General features: G+C 41.2%; 1 protein-coding gene across 4 annotated transcripts in view; it reads left to right on the top strand.

The window, feature by feature from the left end:
* UBE2D1 (ubiquitin conjugating enzyme E2 D1) overlaps nt 1-24,202 on the top strand; it is a 48,382-nt gene extending 24,180 nt beyond the window's left edge. For 2 of the 4 annotated variants that reach the window (XM_053305010.1, XM_053305011.1), the window contains 6 exons: nt 13,675-13,738; nt 13,826-13,857; nt 18,826-18,903; nt 20,144-20,249; nt 21,281-21,374; nt 23,359-24,202. In XM_053305010.1, coding sequence (XP_053160985.1) covers nt 13,675-13,738; nt 13,826-13,857; nt 18,826-18,903; nt 20,144-20,249; nt 21,281-21,374; nt 23,359-23,404 — 420 coding nt within the window. In that variant the 3' untranslated portion in view covers nt 23,405-24,202. Of the gene's footprint in view, nt 1-10,859; nt 10,964-13,674; nt 13,739-13,825; nt 13,858-18,825; nt 18,904-20,143; nt 20,250-21,280; nt 21,375-23,358 lie in introns of all 4 variants that reach the window. The other 2 variants (XM_053305012.1, XM_053305013.1) reach the window with 2 other exon arrangements.
* Nucleotides 24,203-27,028: the final 2,826 nt, after the last annotated feature.

Raw genomic sequence — 27,028 nt, 5'->3', positions numbered from 1 at the left:
CATTCAGGTTCTCAAAGCATACATTATATTACCCATAACTATTATATTACCCATAAATATATAAAACCCTGCTAACTTGGCAAAGAGGCACGTTTTAATGTGGTGATTTTCTTTTATTTAGCAAGGGGAGCGTAATTGGCCCTATCTAGCCCCAGCACAGTACCTCCAGTGACTGTTGCTGGTGTCTATCTTAAGTTTCTTTTTAGATTGTGAGTCCTTTGGGGTCAGGGATCCATCTGATTTATTTGTTATTTCTCTGTGTATACCACCCTGAGCCAATTCTGGAAGGGTGGTATAGAAATTAAATAAATAAATAACTATTGTCTGGTGTGATCAGCAGAGAAGCTGTGAGTTGTCCAGCTAATCTCCTAGCTTGGGTATAATGGGTGCCAATAGTTTGGCATTAGGTGTGCTAAAACTATATTGTGGGCCTTAAAAAAATAATTCAAAGTGCAGGACTTAAGATATCCTGAATAATAATATTTAATATACTCCATTTCACCAAAAAAGTTCTTTTTTTTTTTTAAACTTAAGGAGTAAAAGCCATGAAAAGATGGTCCCTATGCCAAATGGGCTCACAGTCTAAAAAAACACAAGGAAGACACCAGGAATAGCCACTTGGAAGGACACTATCCGGGATTGAATAAGGACAGTTAAATATGAGAGCTCTGCCACTTAAAAACATGCTTCTTCGCCTAGCTATCAGGGACCAAGTTCTTGAAGCAAAAATGTAAATAGGGTTCTTTTTGGTAGCATTTGAGTGTTAGGCAAATACTGAATATTCTCTCCTTGCCACCCACCCCGCCTTGGGGCAACAGCATGTTGAAAGTGTTTTCACAATGTGGCATGATACTAAAAATGTGCTGTTGTGTTTCGTCATCTGCTTTTCAGTGCCACTGTATTGAAGTGTCAAGTTGTTTAGGATTTTAGAGAGGCTGTCATTTATTAGGGTACTAATTTTGAACTCTACAAAGCTTTATTTGTGGTTTGGAAAACAGTGAATAATTCACATAGTTTATCCACAAAGCTGCTGTCTTGGATTTAGTAGGCAATGCACCTTATTTACATTTCTGTTGAGGCTTCCACTTGTATTCATTGTTGTAAGTACTACAGCTGAAAAGATGCTTTAGCCATGAGTGCTTTAAAAAAAAACCTGTAAAGGGAAAGGAATTTACAATATTCGCTTGTAGCTCAAATTTTACTTTGAAATGCTTGGAGAAATTCTTTTGAGCTGTCTCTATCATGAACAGCAGGAGATATTTGAATCCTTCATACTTGAAATATTTTTGAAAAAGCACGTTTCATGTAAGCAAAAACTTGGTTTAAGCCATTTTTAATCCTTGCAAACCAACACATTTGACAGTGACATATGAAGAATCCTGACTGCTACTTCAGTCTCATGGTACAACTGAGTGTAGTTTCTAACTATTTATGCATTCTCAAGCTTCATACATCTGTGAATTCCTGTGCATGTTGCTTAGTTGGTAAGACGTAAGGCAAAGTTAAAATAAATCTAAAAAGAATTGTATTGTGAACAATTTATTGTTGCTCTTCCCTGCATCAGCCAGGAAGAAATATATCACATTGGTTCTCTGCAACAAATATGCTGAATTCAGTACATAGAATTACAAATTAAGATAGCTCATTTCAGTGGCTTTGAACTAAACGTTTCAAATTAGCCTCCTCAGAAAATTCCAAGCGATGCAAGTGAACAGTACCTGAAAATATATTAAAGTATAGAACTAAAATACTTGGTCTTAGCCTACAGGGCTGACTCATCCCCCCCGCCCCCCAGTGCCTTAGGTGGTGGAATGTGGCGCCATCCTTCTGGCAGCATGCAGAACTTGCCATCTCCCCCTCGGCTCTTGCCCCATCTCTTAGGCAGTATGCATAGTATGCTGGCAATGAATAGAACAGGCTGCTTTTCCTCCCCCACCCCACTTGGCATATCTTCCCCCTGCCAGTATTATTCTGCTTGATAGTCTGGTGGCTGCTACTTCCGCTCCCACCTTTTCATAAGCCTGAAGGGAAGGTAACAGAAGGAAGTGTGGAGGAGAGTAGAATACTGGGCTAGAGCATCTCTGCCAATCTGCTGCCTGAGGACGCTGCCTCATAACACCTCATCAGCTGATCAGTAACCCTTAATGAGACAATAAGAGTGTGTGGTATAAAACTATTCAGTATTGGTTTAATCAGCTTCTAAAAGTCAGCCATACTAAGAATATTCTTGGTATTTCCAAAAGATGGTAACATTCACCTTGTTCACATGATAGTTTGAATCTAGGTTTATTGTGGGCTGACAATATTAGCATGATTGTGTTAGTCTACACCAGGCCTGCTCAACTTTGGCCCTCCTGCAGATGTTGGTCTACAACTCGCATAATCCCTGGCTATTGGCCACTGTGGCTGGAGATTATGGGAGTTGTAGTCCAAAAACAGCTGGGGGGCCTAAGTTGGGCAGGCCTGATCTACACCGTGGCAGGAATCTCAGATTCATCTTGGGCCATAAATCACCTTGGCGTGGGTTCACAAAATCATGCTAATGTTGGCAACCCACATTAAACCTAGATTCAAACAATTGTGTGAACCAGACACAATGGGGAGGGGTTGCAGCAAATGAGTTCTGGGTGATCTCTGTCAATCAGACAGCTGGGCTACAGTCGGAGAGTGAAGGCCTAATTGGGATTTGCAAGCTTCCTCTTCCTTCTCTTGAGGCTGTAACCCTTCCCCCTTATGCCCAAGAGGTCACATGGCTAGGCTTGCCCCCTCAGTTTTTCATCATTTGCCGACAGAGCTGCATCTCAAGCTAGTTGAGTTTTGTCATCGTCTGTGCTTCTACCTACACACACACACACACACACACACACACACACACACACACAATTTTGTCTTCTACTTTTAGGTTTTCATTCTCCTCCTCCTCTTTTACCTCACGTTTTCCTCTGCCTTCTGCAGTTTTGTTTCATTTGGTCCTCCCCTCTTCTTTATTTCTTCCCCTTGGGCAGCAACTCATTTTTCATGGTTTATGGCCACTAAGGCCATGTTTAAATACTGCTCTAGCTGTAGGACTAAGATACCCACCACAGGTGCACACCAACTTCTTCTCCCTTGAAGTAGGTCACAGCTCACAAAGGGTTAACTTCCACTCCTTTGCTCTCAATAGACAGGAAATCTCAGGTATTTTCAGGTAGTTGAAGTCTGTCCCCTTCTCTCAGCATGCTCAGGTATAATCCCCCAGTTCTTTCCTGTCTTCTCTCCTGGTCAGACATACACCTGGGCTCATGCCCAATTTCTAATCTGCTTTCATCCTTTCGTACCCTTTTTACAACTTGGCATGGATCTCTCACAAGCTGGGGACACCTTAGTAGGATCCCTATCAGGGAGTAGGGATGTGCATAAACTGGTTCGCAGGCCACATCAGAGTTCACTGGTCTGGTGGTCCAATGCCGGGGGGAGGGTATTGCTTTAAGGCCGGGGGGGGGGTTGTACTTACTCCTCCCGCCGCTTTCCCCCCTCCCGCCAGTGGCGGGCACATGCGCGGAAGTTACTTACGCTTTTAGCAGGCAACAAGGGGGCAGGGGTGGCAGGGAAGAGCACCGGAGGAGAAAAGCGGTGGGAGGGGTAAGTACAGCCCCCCTGCCCTTAAAGCAACACCACAACCCCCCGGCATCAGACCACACCTTCGTGGTCTGTGCACATCCCTATCGGAGAGCATGGGGGGTAGGGAGAGAAAAGTAGGGTGTGCCTTAGAGACTGCCCACGAATATCTGCCAACAAGGCAGAGCTTGGGCATGGCCCCATCGTTGGAGGACTCAAGTGGCCATGATCCAGGGTTGGCGCCCCCCCTACCCAAACAGGGGGAACTGGTGATTAGGCGAAGCCTCTGGGCCCCTCACCCGTGCCACAGGACCCTGGCACATAACAGGTCCCGCGAGGAGACACAGCAAAGGGAAGCATTAGCCTTGTGTCTGCTCAATGAGCATCTTTTACATGCTACTGTGTTCAGTGGCCGATGAGTGGGTGGCCAGACTACACCAACAAAGGGAACCCCTAGAGACCGCGGATGTGGACCCATGTAGCATACGGGCCACAGAGACTACATGATGGCAAGAGAATTGAGAGTGAACACTAGAGGACTCTTGCGTTCTATAAAAGAAATGGTGGCCCAAGAAATGAGGAAGTTTACTGGGGCCAATCAGGGCACGTCACCTCAGGCCCTATATCCTCCTCCACTTCCTCTGACAGCACCCCATAGGCCCCACAACATGTTGAGGTATCACCACTCATCAGCTGACGCTTGCACTGATGCACAGGGGACCAGCCTCTCCTGTACCACTGGTAGGAGGGAAGTGGGGGTTTCTGCACCTGTCAGTGAAAGACCTATAGGCAGTCCCACCATAGGGGTGGTTCTAGAATCGGGATCCAACCCTGGGGAGCCCAGTGGGGCAATTCATCCAATAAGGAAGAAGGGTAACTCTCCGAAGAGGAGGCCCCCTCCAAACCCAAGCCCTATTCTGAGGCTCTTTTCCCAGGAAACGTATGAGGTTATTCTAGCTAAGGCCAATGGGAATCATTAATACAGCAGCCCCTCTGTCTAAAACACAAGGACCTCAGGACAACTCTCACAAGACATGTTCCCCACCACTAGGGACTCAACAATGAACACCTCGGGATGGAAGACCCACTCTGACTGGTCCACTGTCTGGTGACTGAGCCAGTCTGCCTGGACATTGGATACGCCGCTCAGGTGTTCTGCCATGATCGAGGCCAGATGCCCCTCCGCCCATTGGAAGAGAGCATTGGTCTCCATCAGAGATCTGGATTTGGGCCCCTCCCCCACCCTTGTTGAGTCCCTAGTGGTGGGGAACATGTCTTGTGAGAGTTGTCCTGAGGTCCTTGTGTTTTAGACATTCCACTGAAGCATCTATCTTATAAGGTCCTGTTTCTAGTTGTGATCACTTCGGCACGCAGGGTGTCTGAATTGAGGGCTCTCTGGATACAAAACCTTTCTAGTCCTGTGTTCACTGTCAGGAATTTACATTGCAAGCTCACCAAAACAGGGTTGCATGTGTTTCAACTTTATTGGTCCACAGTATATTCCAATCTTGTATGATGCTGTTATGCTTGCATGGGCATGTTCCCTTTGGACCAGGAATAATAACATTTTGGGATTATTTACATGCAAACCTGGGAAAGTCAGTCCAACAAAGCACACAGAAGGCATATGGCCCTATGGGTGTGAGTACTATAGTAGTATTCTAGAATTGATGTCATCACTGGCATTTTTAGAATTAGCATGAAATTCTTCAGTATAACTAATACCGTAACATGAAACTACCATGACAGGGAATGGGAGCAACAAATCCTATAGGAGTGGAAGCTTGTATGCAGTAGTTCTCATTGCAACAACATGATAATCTAATACATATAACTATAGTAACTCTATAGATATAGGACAAATAGACCTCCAGAATTGATATTTTCAGGGGAAGCAACATCTGAAGAACTGACTCAAATAGTGGTGATGAGATTGATGCTCTAGGATGTACCAAAAAAAAATAAAAAAAAAAAATTAACAAATCACTGGTTGACATACAGATTAAAATTGTCCATGCTAAAAAACATTCTGTGCATGCAACTACGGAGTGGCATTTTTTCCTGCTCTCCTTTCCTCTATAGCTCACTTTGCCTTCTAAAAAGATATTCCTGAGGGTTGCAGTAGCCACAGGGACATGTTGTCAGGAGGCACAGGTGGCTGCAGGAGGAAGAGGAGATTGACAATAATTGTCTCTCTCCCATTGCAAGCACAGAACCCTTTTTAGTACACACATTGTTAGTCTAGATGTCAGCAAATGGGTCCAGATGTCATCCACCTAAAGAATTCTTAAATAACCCAAATGTAAAATTGCGGATCTAGCAAAAATATTATTTTAATTTTACATTTATGTTCCACTCTTCCTCCAAGGACCCCAGAGTGGTTTACTGCATAGAGTTTCTCTTTCACAACAACCCTGTGAAGTAGGTTAGGCTGAGACAGAAGTGACTGGCCCAGAGTCACCCAGCTAGTTTCATGGCTGAATGGGGATTTGAACTCAGGTCTCCCCAGTCCTAGTCCAGCACTCTAACCACTACACCACGCTGGGTCTCTATATGTAACTTGTAACTTGTAAAATATGTAACTTGTACCTAAAATTGGACTCTGTAACAGAGGATTGGAAGATAGGCAATGTAACACTTATTTTTTTATGAGATCCAGAGGGTTCCAGAAAATTACAGGTTATTTTAGTTCCTGGTAAATTGCTGGAAAGCATAATTAAATTAAATATAAAATTATTAAGCATATATAAGAGGCCTTGCTGAAGGAGAATCAGCATGGCTCCTCTAAATATTAATCCTGCTTCAATAACCTATTTGAATTATTTGAGAGTGTCACAGGCATGTGGATAGAGGTGATCCAGCTAACATATACAGGTGGACCTCATTATCTGCGGATTCATGTATCCAATTCCCAGCTGCAATGGCTTTTGCTTGGGGTTTATGGAAGATGTAGTCAACAACATCTGGGGAACACTGCCAGGAGGTCACATTACAGGTCCAGGTCTTTGGAGCAGCAGTGTACCATTGTTGGAAGCTCCTTTTGCCAACTTGAAAGAGCATTGTGCTCTCACAAGGGGTTTTTCTGTGAGTAGAACAGGAGTTGACAAGTCCCAGGTGCCAGCTATGGCACCTAGTATATTCAGAGGTAGAGAGATGAAATAAAATCTTTATCTGACCAGGGAGCCCTGTTTTACGTTTTAAGTATGTTACTTATAAAGGAGATAAAGGGAAGCCCATTTATGCCCCCCCCCCCCCCGCACAGTGTCTGTCACTGTGTCTGATAATTTCGTTACTTGACAGAGTTGTGTGTTTGTCAGTGACAGATTTGACAGTATCTTGTCTGGCTCCTAAATTTTTGGCCTGGCTCCTAGATCCAAAGACAACTTGTCAAAGTTTCCGATGATGGTATGCCACTGCACCAAGGGCTTGGATGTCACCTAGGGTTGATGAGCTGTGTTTGACTTCATGGGTCACAACCTGTGCAGGCTGGGTTTGAAGTAAGATAGCAGGGTTGATTTTTATATAGAAAGAATTACTGTTCTAAGCATCAAGCTTGAAATTCATGGAACTGCCAGTATGTAATGAAAGGATAACTACTCCTATGGGATTCAGTATTAGGGATGTGTGAATTGATTAGTACCCGAATCTAGCTGATTCGGTCGATTTGGAGACAGAACAAATCACCCCTGCGGTCCATTGCTAGATTTAGGTCCAAATTGAATCGTGCCAGGTTCAATTCGAATCAATTCAAGATTTGGATTCCTCCTGTTAATTCCCCCAGATGGGCGTAGGGGGTGGGGAAAGCTAAGCTCTAGCCTTTGTAGAAATGGAGTTATGGAGTAAAATGTGTGGTCACTATTTTTCAAGTGTTTGGATTCTTTGGTGTATAATTTTTCCTCAGTCTCTATAAAGATTCATTACACACCTTCATTTCTTCCATTCATTTTGACTGTTTTAGACAGTGCCAGCTGCCATGTGCCAACTACACCCCCCTCCTACCCAAAAGGCAGTGGGGTACTACTCAGTTTACGAGCTACCTAATGGCGCAGCGGGAAATGACTTTACTAGCAAGCTAGAGGTTGCCGGTTTGAATCCCTGCTGGTATGTTTCCCAGACTATGGGGAACACCTATATCAGGCAGCAGCAATATAGGAAGGTGCTGAAAGGCATCATCTCATACTGAACAGGAGGAGGCAATGGTAAACCCCTCCTGTATTCTTCCAAAGACAACCACAGGGCTCTGCGGTCACTAGGAGTCGACACTGACTCGACCGCACACTTTACCTTTACTACTCAATTTATGTCCTAGGAATTTTTTCAGGTGTTTAGACTCTTTGATGTCTAATAACCTTTCCTCATAATTAATCCATATGAGGATTCATTACACACCAAATAATCTAAACACGTCAAAAATTCCTAAAATATAAACTGAATACCCAGTGACTTGCGGGTTGGGGGATAATTGGCACATGGGATGCCACTAATTCCCCACCTGCAAATCAGTGGGGTCAAAATTGACAGAAGAAATGAAGGTGTGTAATGAAGACACCAAAGAATCGAAACACTTCAAAAATTCCAATTAAAAATTATTATAATAATTAATAAACTGAGTACCCCAATGTGTGTGGGGCGGGGTGTTGTTGGCACATGGCAGTTGACAGCTGGCACAGTCCAATGACAGTCAGAATGAACAGAAGAAATGAAGGTGTGCTATGAATACTCATAGGGATTCATTATGGGGAAAAGTTATTATATACCAAAGAATCCAAATACTTGAAAAATAGTGACAGCACACTTTGCTCCATAACTCCACTTGTACAAGGGTTAGAGCTTAGCTTTCAAGAAAGAAAGAAAGCTGGGGATCCATATTAGGGTTAAGATAGGGCGACTTCGAATCCCCATTATTTCCTATAGCAGAAATATGCAAAATCAGTAAAAACGGGGAAAAAATCATTAAAAATCAACCAAGTGCCCCACTGCCTTGAAAATTGGGTGCTAGGTGACACCCATGGGGACCTACCCATCACCCATATTTGGTGCCTGTAGGACTTTTGTAGGTGATCCGAATCAAATCCAACTCGATTTGGGTGGTTTAGGGGACAGATTCATACACAAAACAAACCAGTGGTGATTTGATTTGGGCACAAATCGAATTGAAAAAATCAGTTCATGCACATCCCTATTCAGTATCTCTTTTGCTCTTTGCTGTATTCTATAGTGTCACAAGTTAAATTTACACTGTTACTTTCGCAAATGTTTAGCCATGCTGCTCCTGCATCCTGAAACATTTTTTGCAGATGCCTGGTCTCTCTGCTCCTGCATCATGTTAAAAAAAAAAATTGTTTCACCCAAATAGGCTTGTGAGTTTTTAGACAAGCCAGCATTTTAAGGCTGTTTTGGTTTCATGTGAAGATGAAAACTGTAATGATGACAACAGAAGGTCCTCTTCTGCCTGCAGTTCTGCTGCTTTGTTTAAGAGGTTGCTGGCTCCAACTTCATGACACTTGGAAATCTGACACTTGTGGATCCTCTCTTGAACTGGCAATATCTGGGATTGCATAGATAAATTGTTCTCTCTTCTCAGTGAAACCTGATCACCTGGATTAAAAAGGAAAGTGCACTTCTAAAAGATTTTGCCATTGGTTTCTTTGGACAAGTGTACACTGAAATGACCTCTCTGGACTGGTATGCAGCTTGTTCCTCAGAATAAAATTAGTTGCAAGTGGTTGGGTGAGACCTTAATGCTCCTTGTAGAAGGTCAAGGAAATGATTCTGTGAGGCTGATACTGTATTCAATATCAGAGTGAATGCTCATCCCAGTGTAGTTTGGAGAAAGATGAATGTTAATGTATAGTTTCCTGTATAGCATTTTGACAAAAGAAATTATCTAAAGGGACTGAAATTTTTTTAGTTTGCAGGTTCCTAAAATTTAAGTGCCCCATAAAATTCTGTGTTAGGCTTGCGAATTGGCGTGTGCAAACCAGCTTGACCTCGAGCCGGATTGCCATTGAGCTGGCCCGGTCTGAGGGCTTGCCCTCGAGCCAGACCGGGCCTGGTTCTGCTTGAGGTTGAGCCAAACCCCCAGGGCCGGTTCCGTTTGTTTTGAATGGTGGACTTAACTGCCTCCGAGGCCTTGGAGGGGTGCTGCTGCAGCCGTGGAAGGGTCGCCGGTGGTTCCCCCTCCCCGGTCTACCGCAGGCCTTTGCGATCTTGCAGCGGTCATGCAAATGGCCTGTGCGCACATGCAGCAGCTTCAAAAAATGGCCGCCACAAGCTCAGAGAGGGCCAGAACAGCCCGTGGGAGATGCGGGAGGGTGAACTGCTGAAGACCCCCTCACACAGCCACAGCAGCACCCTCCCCCCCACCCTGAGGCTGTAAGTCCGCCACTTTTTAAAAAAAAAAAGTCTCTGGCACCCCCGAACAGGGCTCAGACTGGCTTGAATTTGAGCTGGGCCAGGCCCCTCATTCAGGGTGCCAAAACGAAACATGCCCAGTTCAAACTCAAACTGAATGGGCAAACCGGTTTTGTGCACACTCCTACTTTTAAACAGCCACTTGCCTGGCCACCTGGTCCAAGTGACCAGGGAGGAAAGCTCTGGTAAGCCAGGAGGGAGCAGATTCTTTCTCTTTCAGACTGCAGTATGTGCAGGCACAGACTATTATTATTTTAACTGTGGACTAGTAACATTTTTGTATTTATTTCCAAAGCTGCTGAATGGTATATAAGCCAGTGATGAGAGTTTATATGTATTGACAAGATGTTTATGCTGCTTTCCCACCAAGGTGTTCAAAGTGGCATACAATTTAAAGTTTAAGGAAATATTTAGTCCAAGTCCAGCACTTTTAATTTTCATTTATAATTAAGAGGAAATTTGAACCAGGGAGGAAATTTGGAGCAGGGAAAGAAATTTTGGGAGAAATGGAAACGCATACCTTAGCACCAAGACCTGCTGCTACTTAAGACTATGGAGTGTTTTATACCTAAGTTAGTACATGCCCAGTATTGGAGACAGAGCTGCAAGCACCATTTGCAAACAAGGATAATATAAAAGTGGAGGGAAACAAACTTTATTGAAGAAAAGAAATGTAGACTAGTGTTTGAGCTTTGAAATTATATGTAAACCTACATTATGCAGAAAGAGGAATCTCTAGAGAGAGCTCAGAAGTGAGCATTTATTGTATAATTAACATAATTTCTCTAATCACTCTGAGAATTTCACAAGAAGCTTTTTTCAGTTTTCTCAATTTCCCATTTTTTCAGGTGAACACTTCCATTCCTGCCTGCCCCTGACTTAAGCAAATTCCTCCTTCCATATCACATTGTTCATACAAGTAGACCACTTGTATGAGTTGTTAAATGCACAGGTATACATTTGATATTGTAGTAATGTACTGATTGCCCTTTGATCTGATAAATTCAGTCAGTGTCTAAAATGCACTATATTTGCCTTTTTCTTTCAATACAATATATAATAAAGGGACATAATATAGATTTGCTGGTTCTTTCTGGAATGAAATGCTTAACTTTCAAATATTTATAATCTTCCTGCTCCTTCTAAACACTTGAAATTTACCACTCTTAATGGGGGGCTCGAGCTCTCAATGATCTTTAAAATTGTGGTAGTACAGTACTAAATCAACAAGCACAAATTAAGGGAACAATCTGGTGCCTTACTGCTTCTTTCCTGATCCCTCTCCAGAGTTGTGCTTATGTGAAGAGTGTGTGTGTGTGTGTGTGTGTGTGTGTTGGTAAGAGTAGGCTGCAGACTAGGATCATATTAATTTTATTTATAACTCGTGCTTTAAGACCCATTGTTAGTGGAACTGCTCCATGGTGATTGGCGAACACCCCTAAATGCATTCAGGCTTTGTGTAGGGAATTAGTGAGCGGGATGGAGCAGTCCCACATCAGAATGATTTTTGTGCAAAAGTTTTGGTCCCAGGGAAATGAACTGACAGAAAGGGTGAAGTTCAAATAAAGTAAGGTTTTGTTTGAGGATTTAGAGGTACAGCGGAATAAGAGAGTTAAGTAAGGCAATATTACTACTAAAAATACATTACAAAAATTAACCAGATGACTTGCAAAGAGGCAATTTAGCTTAGTGTTTGAATTAAATGGATTCCAGACTGGCTAGAGTAAAGAAGTCTTTAAAGAAACAGGTTTCTGGGTTTAAGGAAAAACAAGGATAGGAAGAGCCCAGAGGGGTGCAGAGGTTATCATACAACCTTGTCCTTCTGTTTAGTGGTGAGTGGACCCTTGTGGCTCAGGTGCAGCCGAAGGATCTCTTTCCTCAGGAATGGAACCAGGTGGCGAAGAACCAAAAGCAGCTCGGGGATTAGGCAGCAGGGGTAAATCCAAAACATTTCTGTTTCATGTAGCCAGCTTCTCGTAGCTGTGAGGTGGGCTGAGTAGATCAGGCCAGGAAGGAAGGCCGATCTGGAGGCAGAGAGCGAGAGTGGCACAAAGAGCAAGACACGGCCTGGTGTTATGGCTGATGTCAGGTCTGTCACCCAGCGGGGTAACTCCACGGTATAGAGACCAAGCACACTGGTTCAAGAAACCAGGGCCAGTTATAGGCCCAAATGGGCCCTGAGGCAAAATTTTCTCTTCCAGAGAAGGGAAATTCCAGTGGATCTCAAAAGGATCCATTCAGTGTTCCCTCTTAACAGGGATCCCCAGGTGTTGTTGACTACAGCTCCCAGAATCCCCAGCTGTAGTTGCTTTTGCTTGGGGATTATGGGAATTGTAGTCAACAACATCTGGGAATCCCTGTTACAGGCAACACCAGATCCATTGTCTTTGTTTACTGTGCCTGAGTAAAACAATGGTATGAATGGTCAAAAACAGTTTGCATGTTAATGCAAAGGCAGTATCTTTCAGGTTGGAAGGACCCAGTAAACCAATCAGTAATTTTAATGATGTCCTGAGAGGAACGCATGAAAGGAGGCACCCAGGCCAGGGGAGAGTATAACATCGGCCCCCATAGAGACCACCTCTGGCCTGTAAGGACTGATGGCGCAGCCCCTCCCTCCACCCTCCCAGGAGTATGGAAAGACCATTGGGCCCTGAGAGGAAGGCAGGAAAGGATGCACCCAGGCCAGGGAGCTCTTGTCCTCAGCTCCTGAAAAGACCAACAGCCTGAGACAATGTTTTATTAATCTTCTGTTGTAATTTGCTTCTTTTAATATTGTAAGCCACTTTGGGTGCCTTTCTCAAGGCAGAAAGGCGGTATAAAAATGTAGTGAATGAATAATAATAATAAGCACACTTTCTGAGTTCCTATTGCCCATTTAGCTCTTTTGTGATGGGGAAGGGTGTTGCGTTCAGTTTCTTAACTGGCTTTCCTGCTGAGATGATTAGTTTGTTAGCATGTTTGAGGCAACTGCAGAGGAGGGGAAGTAAAGGGTCAATCTTAGGACAGAAAGTCCTTGAAAGTGAAGCTAACTCACAAGCTAACTTGGGTCTGCTTAGACATTCCCTAATATAGAGAAAGGTGTGAGGCTAATCCCTTTCAATTTGCTTGGCAGCTGTTGAATCTGGGGGCGATCATCCCACTGCTTGCTAAGTGACCTGTCCCCAATATGCCAACAAACAGGGAGCCCATGATTCCGTGAGACTCCTGAGCATGTTAAGAGTGGGAGCTACAAGCCTGTAGTCCTAGACACAAGCAGAGAGGTTTCTGGGAGCCTTCAGAATAGTAGTACTAGCAACACCATTTATCAGGGTTTTGTGAGGTCTGTACTGGTTTTTGTTTTCTTTGTGATGGTAACAGTTTCAGAATTGAAATGCTGCAGAAGGTTCTATACAAACACTCTAGCTTGGCAACTGCCATGTTTCTTGAAATAAAGTGTAAATTGCATGCTGTAAAGGTCAACTGTTTATTTAATGTCATTGTGATGATCAGTTCAAGACTGGTTAACCTTTTCATTATGTATTAAAGAAACTATTCACTAAAATTTCTATTTTTGGTTGTCAATTTGGGAGCACTTGATCAAACCTAAAGAGGATCCAATTTTGGATAATTAATCTTGGGTTTGTTTAAGTAATATTGCAAATGTTTTCATGTTTCCTGTAGGAACTAAGTGATCTGCAACGTGACCCACCTGCACACTGTTCAGCAGGACCTGTTGGAGATGACTGTAAGATCTTTATAGTTGATGGCAAGATACTTTTGCCTATTTTGTTATGTTTAAACACTTAAGTGAATAATATTTTGTGTTTTTCAGTGTTCCACTGGCAAGCAACTATTATGGGACCTGTAAGTATGCAATTTACACAACTGAGTTTGTCTTCTAATTACTCTTCTCTAATAAGCCTTAATTTATTTCTCTATCTGCTGATTAAAGGAACCAATATCTGCAATTTCTTTAAGCAATAAAACACTGATTAGACTAAAACCTGCTGTTTCACATTATTTGGCTACCTTTTATTGTTATAATGGTTTAGTTCCCTAGTACTGTACATTTTCTAGGTAGTTTGGCACTTCACTTGCATTGTAATCTGTAGATCTTGAGAAGTCATTTGATGCTTTCCAATATTCAGAAGAGTTTAATGACAGTTGTCTAGTGGTAAACACTAGGACTGTGCAAAATAGACTCCCTACCTGCCTTCCAGATCACTGGGGCTTCCCACAGCTCCAAATCACTTTAACAGCTGTTTTGTCTGGGGTAAGCTCTGGAGCTGCTGCCTCCTCCTTCCAGGATTGGGGTGATGTGCAGATTTGGTTTTGGAGTCAAATCTTTGCACAATTCTAGTTGATAGAACCCAAGTTCAAGTCTGATTTGCAAGTTCTTTGTCTTGGAAGTTATGCGTTGAGCCCCAAATGTGAAGGTGCTTGACCATGATTATACAGAAGCCAAGGAAGGCACTTGATTGCATTTTGTGTTTACTAGATGCCCTCTGCAATTACAAAAAGAAAAAGAAAAAAACCCCTAACAAACTCCAATGTCGGGTTGTGGTTTAAGTTAAGCCCTGCACATAGTTTGAGCTGAATTCTTTTACTGCTCAGTTTTAAATCTAAATCATGTTTTTCAGATTGGTTAAACTATTACGATGATATAAGCTGAGGTTTATACATGGTGCAATTCTGTAAGAGTCCACAAAATGTGTAAGACTTAGTGGGTGCAAAACTCAGCTTCCTGAGAATCTTGGCTTTCTTTCTTTTTTCTCCAAGCAAGTTTTTAGACTTTTGGGCTATGGAAATTTGTATGTGTGGATAATGTCTCCTGAAATCTCATAAGTCTAATAACTGTCCAATAAGTCTAATAATAAGTCTACCACTCTACTCAATGGTAGAGAATAGGGCTTTGTTATCCTTGCCACTCCCATGTTATGCAAAACAGAAAAAACTGTAGAATAAATTTAACCAAATACAAGAATGAGCAAATGAGTGAGCAAAACCCGTTTATATAGATTGCAGAATTTAGCTTTTCCCTGGTGCACAATTGCAGTTGCTTGGGTGCAGATCTTTTTAATTTAAGCCAAGAGTACCCACAAGTCTGCATATAAGTGAAGGTAGGGGAAATGTACATAGGCCATCTGTATGAGTGAGTAGGGCTAAAAGTAAACCAATAGAACTTGAGATACCCGTAACCTCTCTATAGTATATCTGCTATCCTTGATACCTTGTTTAATAAAAGGTGTAAGTGATAGGCTTGAGCCCGAAACATTTCAGAGGCCATTATAAAGGCCTCCGAAACATTTCGGCTCTGGAGGAGTGGTTCAGCGCTGGCGGGGGTGGTACTTTAAGGGCGGGGGAGGGTGTACTCACCCCCCCGCCGCAACACCCCGCTGGTGCTCCATTATTTTCAAGCCCCTCAGGGCAGCAGCATTCCTCCCTGCCGCCCTGTTGCCCTCATCAGCCGGAAGTGGCGATCGCACGTGCAGGGCCGTCTGCCTTGCACGCGCGATCGCTACTTCCGGCCACTTCCGCCCGATGAGGGCAACAGGGCGGCAGGGAAGAACGCTGCCACTCCGAGGGGCTTGAAAATAACGGCGTGCCAGCGGGGGAAATACGGTGGGAGGGGTGAGTACATCCTTCCCCAACCTTAAAGTACCACCCCCGCCGGCGCCGAATAACTTTCTGGCACATCCCTAGTAAGTGATAAGCACTAAAAATCAGGTTGTTTCTTTTCTGTAACATAGGGATAGTCCAGCTGCTATTTGATTTATGAAGTTAAAATACGTGGTTGATAAATCTCATTTTTTTTTCTTCCTTCAATTTTGCCTAAAGATGAATGTCCAAAATAGGACAGCTGAAGTGGAAATTACTTACTGAATAATTCCGTTATTCTCATTCACTAGAAGCACAAAACAGAAGAGGACTCGTATCATAAAAATGATTTTCAACAGTCTTAGTGGAGAAATATCAGCTAATTAAAACAAGAATTTTTTTTGGACGGGTTATTATGGATGTAATAGTTCTCTGATTGTAGTTCAACTAGGAGTCAACCCTGGATGTGTACTCCTGCCCTGGAACAAACTTCCCCTTTGTCCCTAACCACAGTTAGGGTTAACCAGGGTGTAGTCTGAAGGCACGCCATATAAAGTCATACTGAAGTTGTTAGTCTGGCTCTAGTTAGTGCCTGGATAGGAGACCATCTGAGAACCGTATGCTGCCTTGGGCACCATAGAAGAAATATGGGAAGTAAATAAATCCACTTCCAATAGCAGTTTCAGATATTGGTTAAACAGGAACCCTAGTAAGCCTCACCTGTGGTTAAGGGTTGGAGGGTGAAATTTGCTCTGGAGAGGGAAGGGGGCTGTTCCAGAAGCTGGCTTTTAATTTAACTGTGGTTAACAAGGAACCAGCAATGTGCTGCACAGGCCCATTTGAGGTGTTCTGTTTTGCCCTTTGCTCCAATGCTTATGCAAGGCCAATATAAATTCTCATACCCGTCTTCCAGATCCAGAAACGGAAGGATAGTTTTGCCTTGTCATAGGATAAGTTTCAGAATGTCATGAGGTGATTCAAAGTGGCTTAGTAGTTTCTAAGTTTTACTGAAACTGTTTATACAAAACTAATAGCAGTTCTACACTGCTATAAATTAACACGACATATATGTGTGACCTATTAAATATTCTAGTGACTAGTTAATTTCTTACTTTGAATTTTAAGCTTTACATTTCCCCCCCTCGTTTTAAATTCTCTTCTATTTAGCAGGGGGAGAGCAACTGGCCCTATTCAGCCCCAGCACAGCATCCCTCCAGTGGCTGGTTGCTGGCATCTACCTTATGTTTCTTTTTAGGTTGTGAGCCGCTTGGGGACAGGGGACCATCTTGTTCATTTCTTATTTATTTTTCTATGTAAACTGCTTTGGGAACTTTGGTTGAAGAGTGATATATACATATTTGTAGTAGTGGTAAATAAAAATGATAGCCTCTTCGTGATATAAAACTATACTATTAACTTTTTTATCTAGTACAGTACTTAGAGGGACACTTTACTTCTCTTCTGAAGCAAGTAGCAACACTCAGTGCCTAAGAGTTGCAAACTTCACATCCCTTATGTTGTGACACTTGCCTGCTACCACAGTATCCATCACCTCCTTCGCAGACACTTAGCTAACAGCTAGCAGAGCTCTGTGCTGCTATGAGGGCTGTGCATGACTGCTGTCATAGTCTTTATTGGCCAGGGGAAAGAATGCCCTGGCCATTTAACTGCCTTGGGATAGGTTTTTATGAAAGGCAGTATAGAAATTAAACTATAAATAAAATAAATTTAAGGCCATGGAGCACAGTTTTGCAGAGCTGCCTCAATACTGTTCCCCTGGCAGGAAGCAGCAGGCCTGTCAGGCTGTTCCAGCTGATGTGGTCAGGTGATGGAGGAGGTATGACATGGATGGGTCGGATAGGAGGGAGGGCTAGGCGGACATAGGAGGCAGAAGTTGCCAAAACTACAGACCTTTGATTTTAAGATAAGAATCAGACGTAATTTATTTGATTTTACATAGAATACACCTGATTATTAACACAAGTATTATATATTATTTGTTTTATCAAAAAGTGGATACAGGAAAATACTTGCATCACTAAGTCTGCACAGCTTCTCTTCCTGGATTCAAAGAGAGCACTGATTTTGCACTAATTTTTGTTAACCTGTTGCAGCCAGCTATACTGTGTGACCTACCTGTTAACCATTTCTGTACAAATTGCTGGGACAGTGGAAGCATTATGCATTAGCACTGAACTCACGGGGGTTGGGGGGAGTAGAGATTGGAGATGGAAACATAATGGAGTATACACCAAAAAAAGACTGGGAAAAGTGGGGGTAATTTATGATAGCACAGAAACCAGAGAGAGTGCAGAGAAGAGAATGTGATTCAGAGCCCTGTGGGTGGCATAAAGAAGAGGGTGTGTACTAAGGAACACAGAAAAAAAGTGGTGTTGGCTGACAATGGGTTAAAGCAAACATGCTGAGTTAAAAATGCAATCCAAATGCTTTTCGATTGTTAAAAAGCAATGTGACCCTATTAAAAAATTACTCACAGAATGATTAGAATTGTACATTGCTGCCTGGAAGGAAAGAGGGGGAAATCATATTTGGAGCAATAGAATTCGGTTCTATTGCTTTGTGATAATCTGCTCAGTTCTTATATTTTAGAAATAACAGGAAATCTGGACACATTTGTTTCTTTTTTTGATCTCAAAGTTATTTCAAAAAGTGAGGATCTTCTGCAAAATCTTTTAAAATTGTGGCTGCATTGCAGTTCCAATACTGTGTACTTAAGTCTGCATACATTTTCTTTAACAAATATTTATGCACAGTTTGCAGTATTTACACATATAATACACGTTAATCTATGTGATATTGTTACAAACAATTGGGAAATTAAAAGATACACATGGGGGGGAAAGCCAGAGTTTCAGAGAGCTATTTTGTGTGTTTAAAGCTGGGAGAAGTCTGTGAAGAATAATGCAGCCTTTGGTTCTGTTGATATCCTAGATGTGCAATGGAATCAATTCTTATGCCTCTAACAGTCAAGCTTTTTCAGTTCCTGGCTTCTGAGAGTGTTCTGCAGCAGTTCATACAGATTTCCTGTAACATAGATGCTGGCAATGACCATAGATGGTTTCCCTTTTCTTCCACAAATTAACTTGGGACTGGGGAGATCTTGACTCAGTGGCTGCACACAAAGTGTATTCTTTGGAAAGTTTCTTTGGATTCAGATAGTACTCTCATGCAAAAGAATGAAAGCATTATCTTGTCAATTTGCTTGTTTTCTAGCCTGACAGTGCATATCAAGGAGGAGTCTTTTTTCTCACGGTACATTTTCCAACAGACTACCCCTTCAAACCACCAAAGGTAAACATCTTATAACTAATAGGGAAGTGTACAAAACTCAGTTTGTGCACAGGTTTGGAGCCGAACCAGTTCGGTGCCATTGTGGGAGGGAGTGGAGAGTGGAGTCTTTAAAAAGGAAGAGAGCAGGTCCTTAACCTGCTTGCCGCAACCACCATATGCAGCTTCCTGCTGTGACTATACTGTGCTCCCCCCAAGAACCTGTGTGTGGCACCAGGACGCACATGGTTTTTGCACATCCCTAAAAACTAAATGCATCTTGCTCTGCTTAGATCAGGAGTTAGTTTTATCTGTTTTATCGTTATTAGAGATAAAATGCAGAAAAATCAGCATGGCATAGAGAATAAAGGGGAAAGGCTTGGTGCATAGCCTTGTGGAACATTTGCAAAGGAATATAGCGCAAAAATATTAAATAACCCCATTGTTCTTCTAACATTTAAAACTTATTGCAGGTTTAGATGTGTATTTCTGTACTTTGGTCAAATACATAAATATTCATCTAGATAGGTTTGTTTTTTAGGTTCAGGGAACCATTTCCCATATATGTATGTTGGTCCATGGAATCTCTGCACATTGCAGAGGATTCTAGGAAGTATTTTGGGTAGGAGGGAGAACCATGTTAAGTTTGTGCAGCCTGTGGACCAGCCATTTGAGCCTACCCATTGCTTGGGCAGGGTGATCTTACACAAGCAGCTTTGAATTTTAGTGGAAACTGATAATAGTTGTCAAATTGTCTTACAGGGAAGCTAGACTTTCTCTACTGATCTAACTCTTCTACTATGCTCATGGCATGTGATCAAGTTCTTCTACCTTATCATATACAGTAATCTTACCATATTGTTGACTGCATTTGTGGCAACCTTAATTTTGAAATGGCTTCATATAGCTATAATGTATTATCTCAGTCTCTGTTACAAGTTGCATTTATTTCTTTTATGGGAAGGTAATTTTGTGACTTTGAGGAAATTGCATTTAGGTCCTGCCAGAGGGATTGGATCATCATGTTCTACCTAGTCCATTTAACATAAGGCACTTTTTATATCTTTCACAGGGAACAGAGCTGTATCTGATGCTGCATGTGCATTAGTAACAGATTGTGTAACAGAATGTATCACTTTGTTGTAAAGCCAAGGTATTCTGCTTTGAGAGATGCCGGATGGAGAAATAAAATACAGGGTGTGAAAGGGGCAATGCATGTAGTTCCAACACTGTAACAAAATACTTCACAATTCTTCTGTTGCAGATTGCATTCACAACAAAAATATACCATCCAAACATAAATAGTAATGGGAGTATTTGTCTTGATATCCTGAGGTCACAGTGGTCACCTGCTCTGACTGTATCTAAAGGTAACTATTAAGGATACCATCCTTGTTTCCTAGTATGACTTATGACTAAAAAATACATCTGGGTTAAAAAGATGTTCCCCCTTACTGCTGGTGTTTCTGTAATATTAGTTGCTAGATTCTTAATTCAGGAAAGGCATCTAGAGTTGAGGTGCCCTCTGGAAAATTTGGGAGTTCAGATGTGTATTTAAAATGGAACTACTTATGTGTTATGATAAGCTTTTATTTAAAAACAAACCAACTCTGAATTATGGATATTCTCATCAAAATAAGAGGACATTGGGGTAAATTAGTGTGCAGTTATAAGCCAATTGCCATACTTTAAAAATGCTTTGTTCTCTGGTCAATACATTAATTAAAAAACTAAGGACATGATACAAACATCTGTGCAACTAGTCCTGTATGCCCAAGGATAGTTGGGCTTTGTTTCTTGAGCAGCAGCCCTTCATATGGCAAACCCCAACTGAAACTAAGGCTGTTTTCAAAAGCCGATTGTGATATGGCATAGCACATATCTTAATATGGCATGGTACCCGTTGATTTTTTTTAAAGGTCTTGTTAGGTATGCCGAAGCCTTTGGAACTGCTGTGTTGTTTTTGAAGTTTGACAATGGGGACAGAGAAGAGTTTAAAAAGTATTGGTGGCTTTGTTAGTAAGAAGCCTTTAACAAGTAAAGGCTCAGGTTTCTTGAAGTGTTCCTTATGAACCCACTGATGTTAAAAGGGAAGTGTAGAGTTGCAAGCCCCTAATTTGCTGCAGCCTCCCTCTTTCCCTCAAACTACCAGTAAGTGGCATGAGTGAGGAGGAGGGCTGAAGCCTGTTTAAGCAAATTAAATAGTTGCACGGAACATCTAGAACTTGTAATGCATGTAGAGAATCTATGGAAAACCTTCTGCCTTCTAAATTTAGTAAAATTTGCTGAACTGCTGGATTATAACAAGAAATGAAAATATAGTTTCTACCTCTTGGTCCATATATCTCTCCATGTTATAAAAAACATTTTTCTGATTCATACTTTCTTTTTTTAAATCTAGTTCTTTTGTCCATATGCTCTTTACTTTGTGATCCTAATCCAGATGACCCTTTAGTACCAGATATTGCACAAATCTATAAGTCAGACAAGGAAAAGTAAGTATGAATATAACATTCTAAAATTGTGATTGGTGCTCTTATTTTGTTCGTCTCACTAACCTTTTAATGATTCAACTGGTTTGGTTATCCTTCTTCAGTATTGTTAGCTGCCTGCAAAATTAGGCTTTTCACTTATAATTGTGCTTACTGTATTTAATATCTCAATTTGCCATCTGTTAACTTTTCTACTTTTGTTGTAACTAGTATATTTTGAATTTGCTTTTCTCAAATCAAAGGAGAAGTTAATCTGTAGAATTCTTTAACTGGTATACCACAGTCAGCCCTTTGCTTCTTTTTGTGTTTTGTGCAAAAAGAGATAAGTACCACATTAAAATCCCTGTTTATCCAAGGGATTACTGTCGTTCAAGTCATAGCTGAATTCAAATGGTGATCTGCCAGCTTGGTTTTAATGTGGTAAGCTCAGTGATAATTCTAGATAACAAATTCCTTTACCAGATTGTGGCAATCTGTCTTTTAAATGTTAGATTGTCCCTACATACATTTGGAAGAGGATCCCATAAAACTCCTTTCGGTGTCACCAACCGTACTGAGCTTGTGCTGGGTCTTGTCTTTTTACTGAGGCTAAAGCTGGTTTTAGACCACCTACTAAGTTCACTGTCTTAAAATTATGAGGCATCATAGCTGTGAGAAAACTGAGACAATGATGAGTAACTGCATGTTTGGCTGATGCTATGTATCTGTTATCCCAAGCATAATAAAGGTAAGTAGAATATTCTATACATACACTTCCTTGATTTAGTAAGATTTGGTGATAAAGAATCCTACCACGATCTTCAAAAAGTAGAATAATTTGTTGTTTGCATTCTTGTAAATTCAGTTCGTAAAGTTCTCTTCCACCTTTTCACTTCAGTAATTTACACCCCACAATGAGAGAGACACAAGTGGAAGCATACTAAAATGAAGATGTGGGGTAGGTGGCAGAAGTCACTACCCTGTACTTCGAACTTAAAACCTGTTGTTGTTTCTGTTTGCCACTTGTTTCATATCATTGTAAACCCCTCTATGATCCCGGTATAAGTGCTCCTACCTCTGCACATTATTAGGTTGCTTCCTATCAGTTACACCCCAGTGAAATCCTTAATCTCCCACTCATGACTTTGTACCCAGTTCTGCTGTAATGGAGCTAGTCACCTCTTCACCTGGGCTGCCATGTGCAGCCCATGCTCGAAGTAGCATCATGGGTGTGCACACACGGCATGCTCTGCAGACCCTCTGCAGGGACAACTGTAGCAGTAATATATTTTTATTGTACGATCATAAGTCATAAGCATATAAAACAGAATAATATAAAAATTGCTAAAATGGCTGAATCCAATGGTCTATTAAAACAAATTTCAGTAAAATTCAGCAAAAAGCAGCAGTGATGGACCATAGCTGCTTTACATGCAGACGATCCCAGATTCAGTCTCTGGCATTTCCAGGCAGGGCTGGGAAATACCCATTGAAACCCTAGAGAACTGCAGCCAGTCAGTTGAGTTCTACTGAACTAGAAGGACCAGTGGCAGCTTCCTATGTAAGCTAAGTAATATTTATACATAAAAGCATTTGCAGTTCATGATCAAATGGTATAGCAAAGATTTACATCCTTTCATCTTGCAAAGTCAGCACTCTGTCTCCAGTTGCCCAACTTTCTCCCTCCCCCTGCTGCCAGAAAAATCAATCCCTGCTTATCTGGGGAAATCACTAGCACCAGATTCACTTTCTGTCCCAGAAGCTCCTCACAGCATTTTGCCCACTGAAGATGCTGTTCCTCCTAACCAGCTTCTGATCTGTTCTGTCCAAGTTTAGTGCTTCTATTCAGCATTGATCATGCTGCTTTAAGTTTGCTTAATTGTAACATTGTTTAATTGTAGCACATATTAACAAGATCATGAAAATGTTGGTAAAGTAGCTTGTATTTGGCTGTTTATAGTGAATCATAAGCGTGTCTGTTTTCACTTTTTAAAATTTTCTTCGACAGATATAACAGACATGCAAGAGAATGGACACAGAAATATGCAATGTAAACTTTGAAGACTTTTTCATATATACCAGAGTACTGTAAATTCTAGGGTTTTTTCAAAATTAGAAGTAAATGGAGCACAGTTTACTGTTTCAGTGTACCATGAAGCCCTTTTTGATTTTCACCCATATAAATGTGTTTCTGGAACAAGGAAAATAACTACGAAAATTAACCTGAAGACTGTGATGAGAGTATTTATCCTTTTTGTATGCTTTGCAAAAGACATTTATTATGTTTTTTAAAGATACTTGGACATCTGCATCTCCAGCCTACAAGATCCATAATGCAGTTGTAGAGCAACCAAATTATTTTTGCTGAAAAACTAGGTGTTACATGAGAAATATTCTGTGTGTCTTTGTTCTGTAAGTCTGTGTTTGGATTTCATTCTTCGTTAGTTCATTGTATAATTTGTATTTTTTTACTGTATAGACTATATTTTATTTACCATGCAAGTCAACTCACTTTAGACTTTCTGCACAGTATTGAAAAAAAATACAACTGCTATTAAATGAGTGAAGTATTCCTTCCCAGAGGAATACTCTGTAAACTGATAGACTTCTTAAAACAAACTTTGCACTCTAATTCTCAGTATGCTGATTATGGGGAAACACTTGGTTTTGATTCTGTTGCATACTTAATTTTATTGCAATGTGAACTAATTGCACTGCTCTGTAGAGAAAAAATGTAACTAATTTTGTTCTATTCACAGCTGACTTTTTTTATCCCATATGGGCAATATAATCTGACCATTTAACAAATTGACTTGAAGCTTTTCCATATAAATAAAATGTGTTTTTTACTACTTGTCTTGGCTGTTCTTTAAGTCTTGCACATCCTTTATATGTGCTTGCTTGAGAAGATCAAAATATTGTTAGATATGTAAATTACTACTGGGAGGAACTAGCCCATGTATTTCAAAAAATTGCTATGAGCTCTTGTAGCTCTTAAACAATTTTATGTTCATTGTGTTGAATGTGATTGGAGGGTGTTGGATCTTGTACTCAATACTGAAAAACTTACTTTGGGGCTAGCAAAATAGCCCCCTAAAACCTTCCTTAAATTCATAATTAATGTTGAAATTTCACTGTAGCTTCTTCCCTCTACTGTGTAACAATATTTTGATCTAATATTTCCACACACTTAGCTAAACCATCTAAACCATTATACATATACTTCACCATGCATGTATGGAGAAACAGCCTTAGGTTCTTTACAAATAAAAGCGCTTTTTAAAAAGTATGTTGCTTTTGGGGTACTAAATCCTTGTTAAATGCATTTTAGTTTGTGGCTGCAGTAATTTTAATTCAGCATAGCTTGTTTGAATGGGAAACTTTGCCACCATATTCTCTTCTGGAGAAGGGACTATAGTTCCAATGCTTTGATACACCAAGGAACTTTAAAAAGAATGATAAAAGCACATTTAACTGGAATGTTTAGAAATGCAGCAAGCATCCCAGAGGCTATTTTTCTATTACTGGGATTTATGGGGGGCAGAGTTTAGCATTTTAATATTCTTGGGTAGCTATGATGGCCTAGGAAATAAGTCTGTACTGGTTACTTGTACATAAAGGTCATCTAGGCTTCAATTGTTTACCTCAGTGTATACAATCAAAAGATGGAAGCTTTATGAAATAAGCACTGAAAAAAATGTCATATTGCTTCCTAAGTGTCATTTCTTGCTGTGAAATAGATCAATCTCTGCAAATAGCCAGTAAGTGTTTCCATGCAGTAAATGATTATTTTCACTATACTTGAAAGGAAGAAAGAAGGGGATGCCATAGCTTGGAAAGCAAAGCTAGTCACTACACTTGTCATTAATACTTAAAACTAACTGGTGGTGAAAGATGCTGATTGAGAGCAATTTCCCAGATTTGATTTTTTTACCTCTGTCTGTCATAGATGTTTATAATAGATTTGTCCCAGAATAAGGAGCGAATAGTCCTTTAATCCCTTACAATGGACTCTGTGAAATTTGGTAGTTTGATTTGCATGCCTGTTAAGTGAAAGAGCATTTAATCTTCTGCTTTGCTAAAATTATATGGAGGCTGGTTTGAAACTGTTTAGATGTTACTATGCTTTGAAGTATGCATCATACAAAAAGGAATTTACTTACCATAATGCAAAGTCTTCAGGCTGAGCAAAAGGTGCAGATCAGCAAGCCTCTTATTCTTCCTTCAGAGGGCTCTTTGAAGACAAGTGTATTGAAGCTATACTTGTCCCTCCCCACCCATCAATGACATTTAAAACTGAAGTTCAGAGACTGGCTTTACATATTAAACTTTCAAGCTAATCTTATTAATAAAACAGTAGTGCTTTTAAACAGACAAGAACTTCATTCTCTGGGCTTCTTTCAAACCACAGCTTTGAGTAACTAAGGGTGTTAAGAATTCCCTCTCAAATCTTTTGTATTTCCTGGTAAGTGTTCTTGATTGGTTTAAATGATTAATTATGAAGGTTTCTTCTCATATCAAACATTTGCTCAGTCCTGGTGCTTCCATTATGGTGGCATAAATGTTGTCTGTGCTTCAGTCCCCTCCACCAACTCAGTCTATACTGTACAACGCCTTAGCAAGGGCACTAACTGAGCCATCTCATTCTTCTCTGTATATTCCTCACTTGGCACTATTGGCATGACTAAAGCAAAGGATCTCTGTATCACTGAAATTCTTGGAAGTGTAATCTTTAGTCATTCTAGTTAATGTTAAATAAGGCGTACTTTCTAGCTACTTCTGATGTGATATTTTTCTGCCTAAAGATGTCAGCTGAGGCGTGAATGAAAATAAAGATTTGATTTGAAACCTGAGTGCGTCGAGTTTTATCCTTGAGTAGTAAAGGAATGCAAGTACAAAACTTTAGTTGCAAGCATGTCTCTTGTGTAATTTTCCTATTTGAGTGCTTTGATGCAGGTGAATGCAACGGGAGTTGTGTACCAGTTGCCAGTGTCAAGTTCTAAACAAGCAAGGCAGAATGGGAAGACTCTGCCTAGGTGACGAACAGTTGGGTTTGGCGACTCCTACTATATTGGCGCTAAATAATTGGCCCTAACTATTCCATACTGTGCTGAGGACTGACTAAATCCTTGCTCCTATAGTAAAAAATACAATACATACATAACTGGTCCTTTGGGAAAGTATTGACCGCTGCAGAGAAGCAGAATTACGGCTGCTGCACATAAGACCAATCACGCATCTTTTAAAATTGTTAAAAGCTTGTTTAGTTTTAAATACTAGTACAGATGATGCTCGCTGAAGAGTCACCACCACTTAAGTGTTACCTCTGTACGTAATGCTGCATGAATGGAGGCGCGCTACTCCTGTCACGTGTGTGCATCATCACCCTTGTACACCCAAGTGCGCCTTTAAGGTACTTCTACGACCTTCTGCAGGTCTTTAAGTTCTGTTATCTACAGCGCATGCGTCCCTTCTCGCCACCTCACCCCTTCAGAGAAAGGCAGGAACTGGTAAGGCTGGCGCCGGCGAGCAGTACATTAACCCCACCCACCGCATTTGCCCAACCTAATCCTCGCTGCCTTTTTTCCTCGCCATAGAACGGCTATAAGACGCACGCGAATCCAACCCCATCTCTCATTACACGAAAGCTGGGACTGGAGCGCAGCTGTTGAGTGGCA

This window comes from Hemicordylus capensis, chromosome 3, assembly GCF_027244095.1.
Source record: "Hemicordylus capensis ecotype Gifberg chromosome 3, rHemCap1.1.pri, whole genome shotgun sequence".
In the NCBI taxonomy this organism is placed as follows: Eukaryota; Metazoa; Chordata; class Lepidosauria; order Squamata; family Cordylidae; genus Hemicordylus; species Hemicordylus capensis.
Note: the sequence above shows the minus strand (reverse complement) of the source record. Positions and strands in the feature narration are given on the sequence as shown.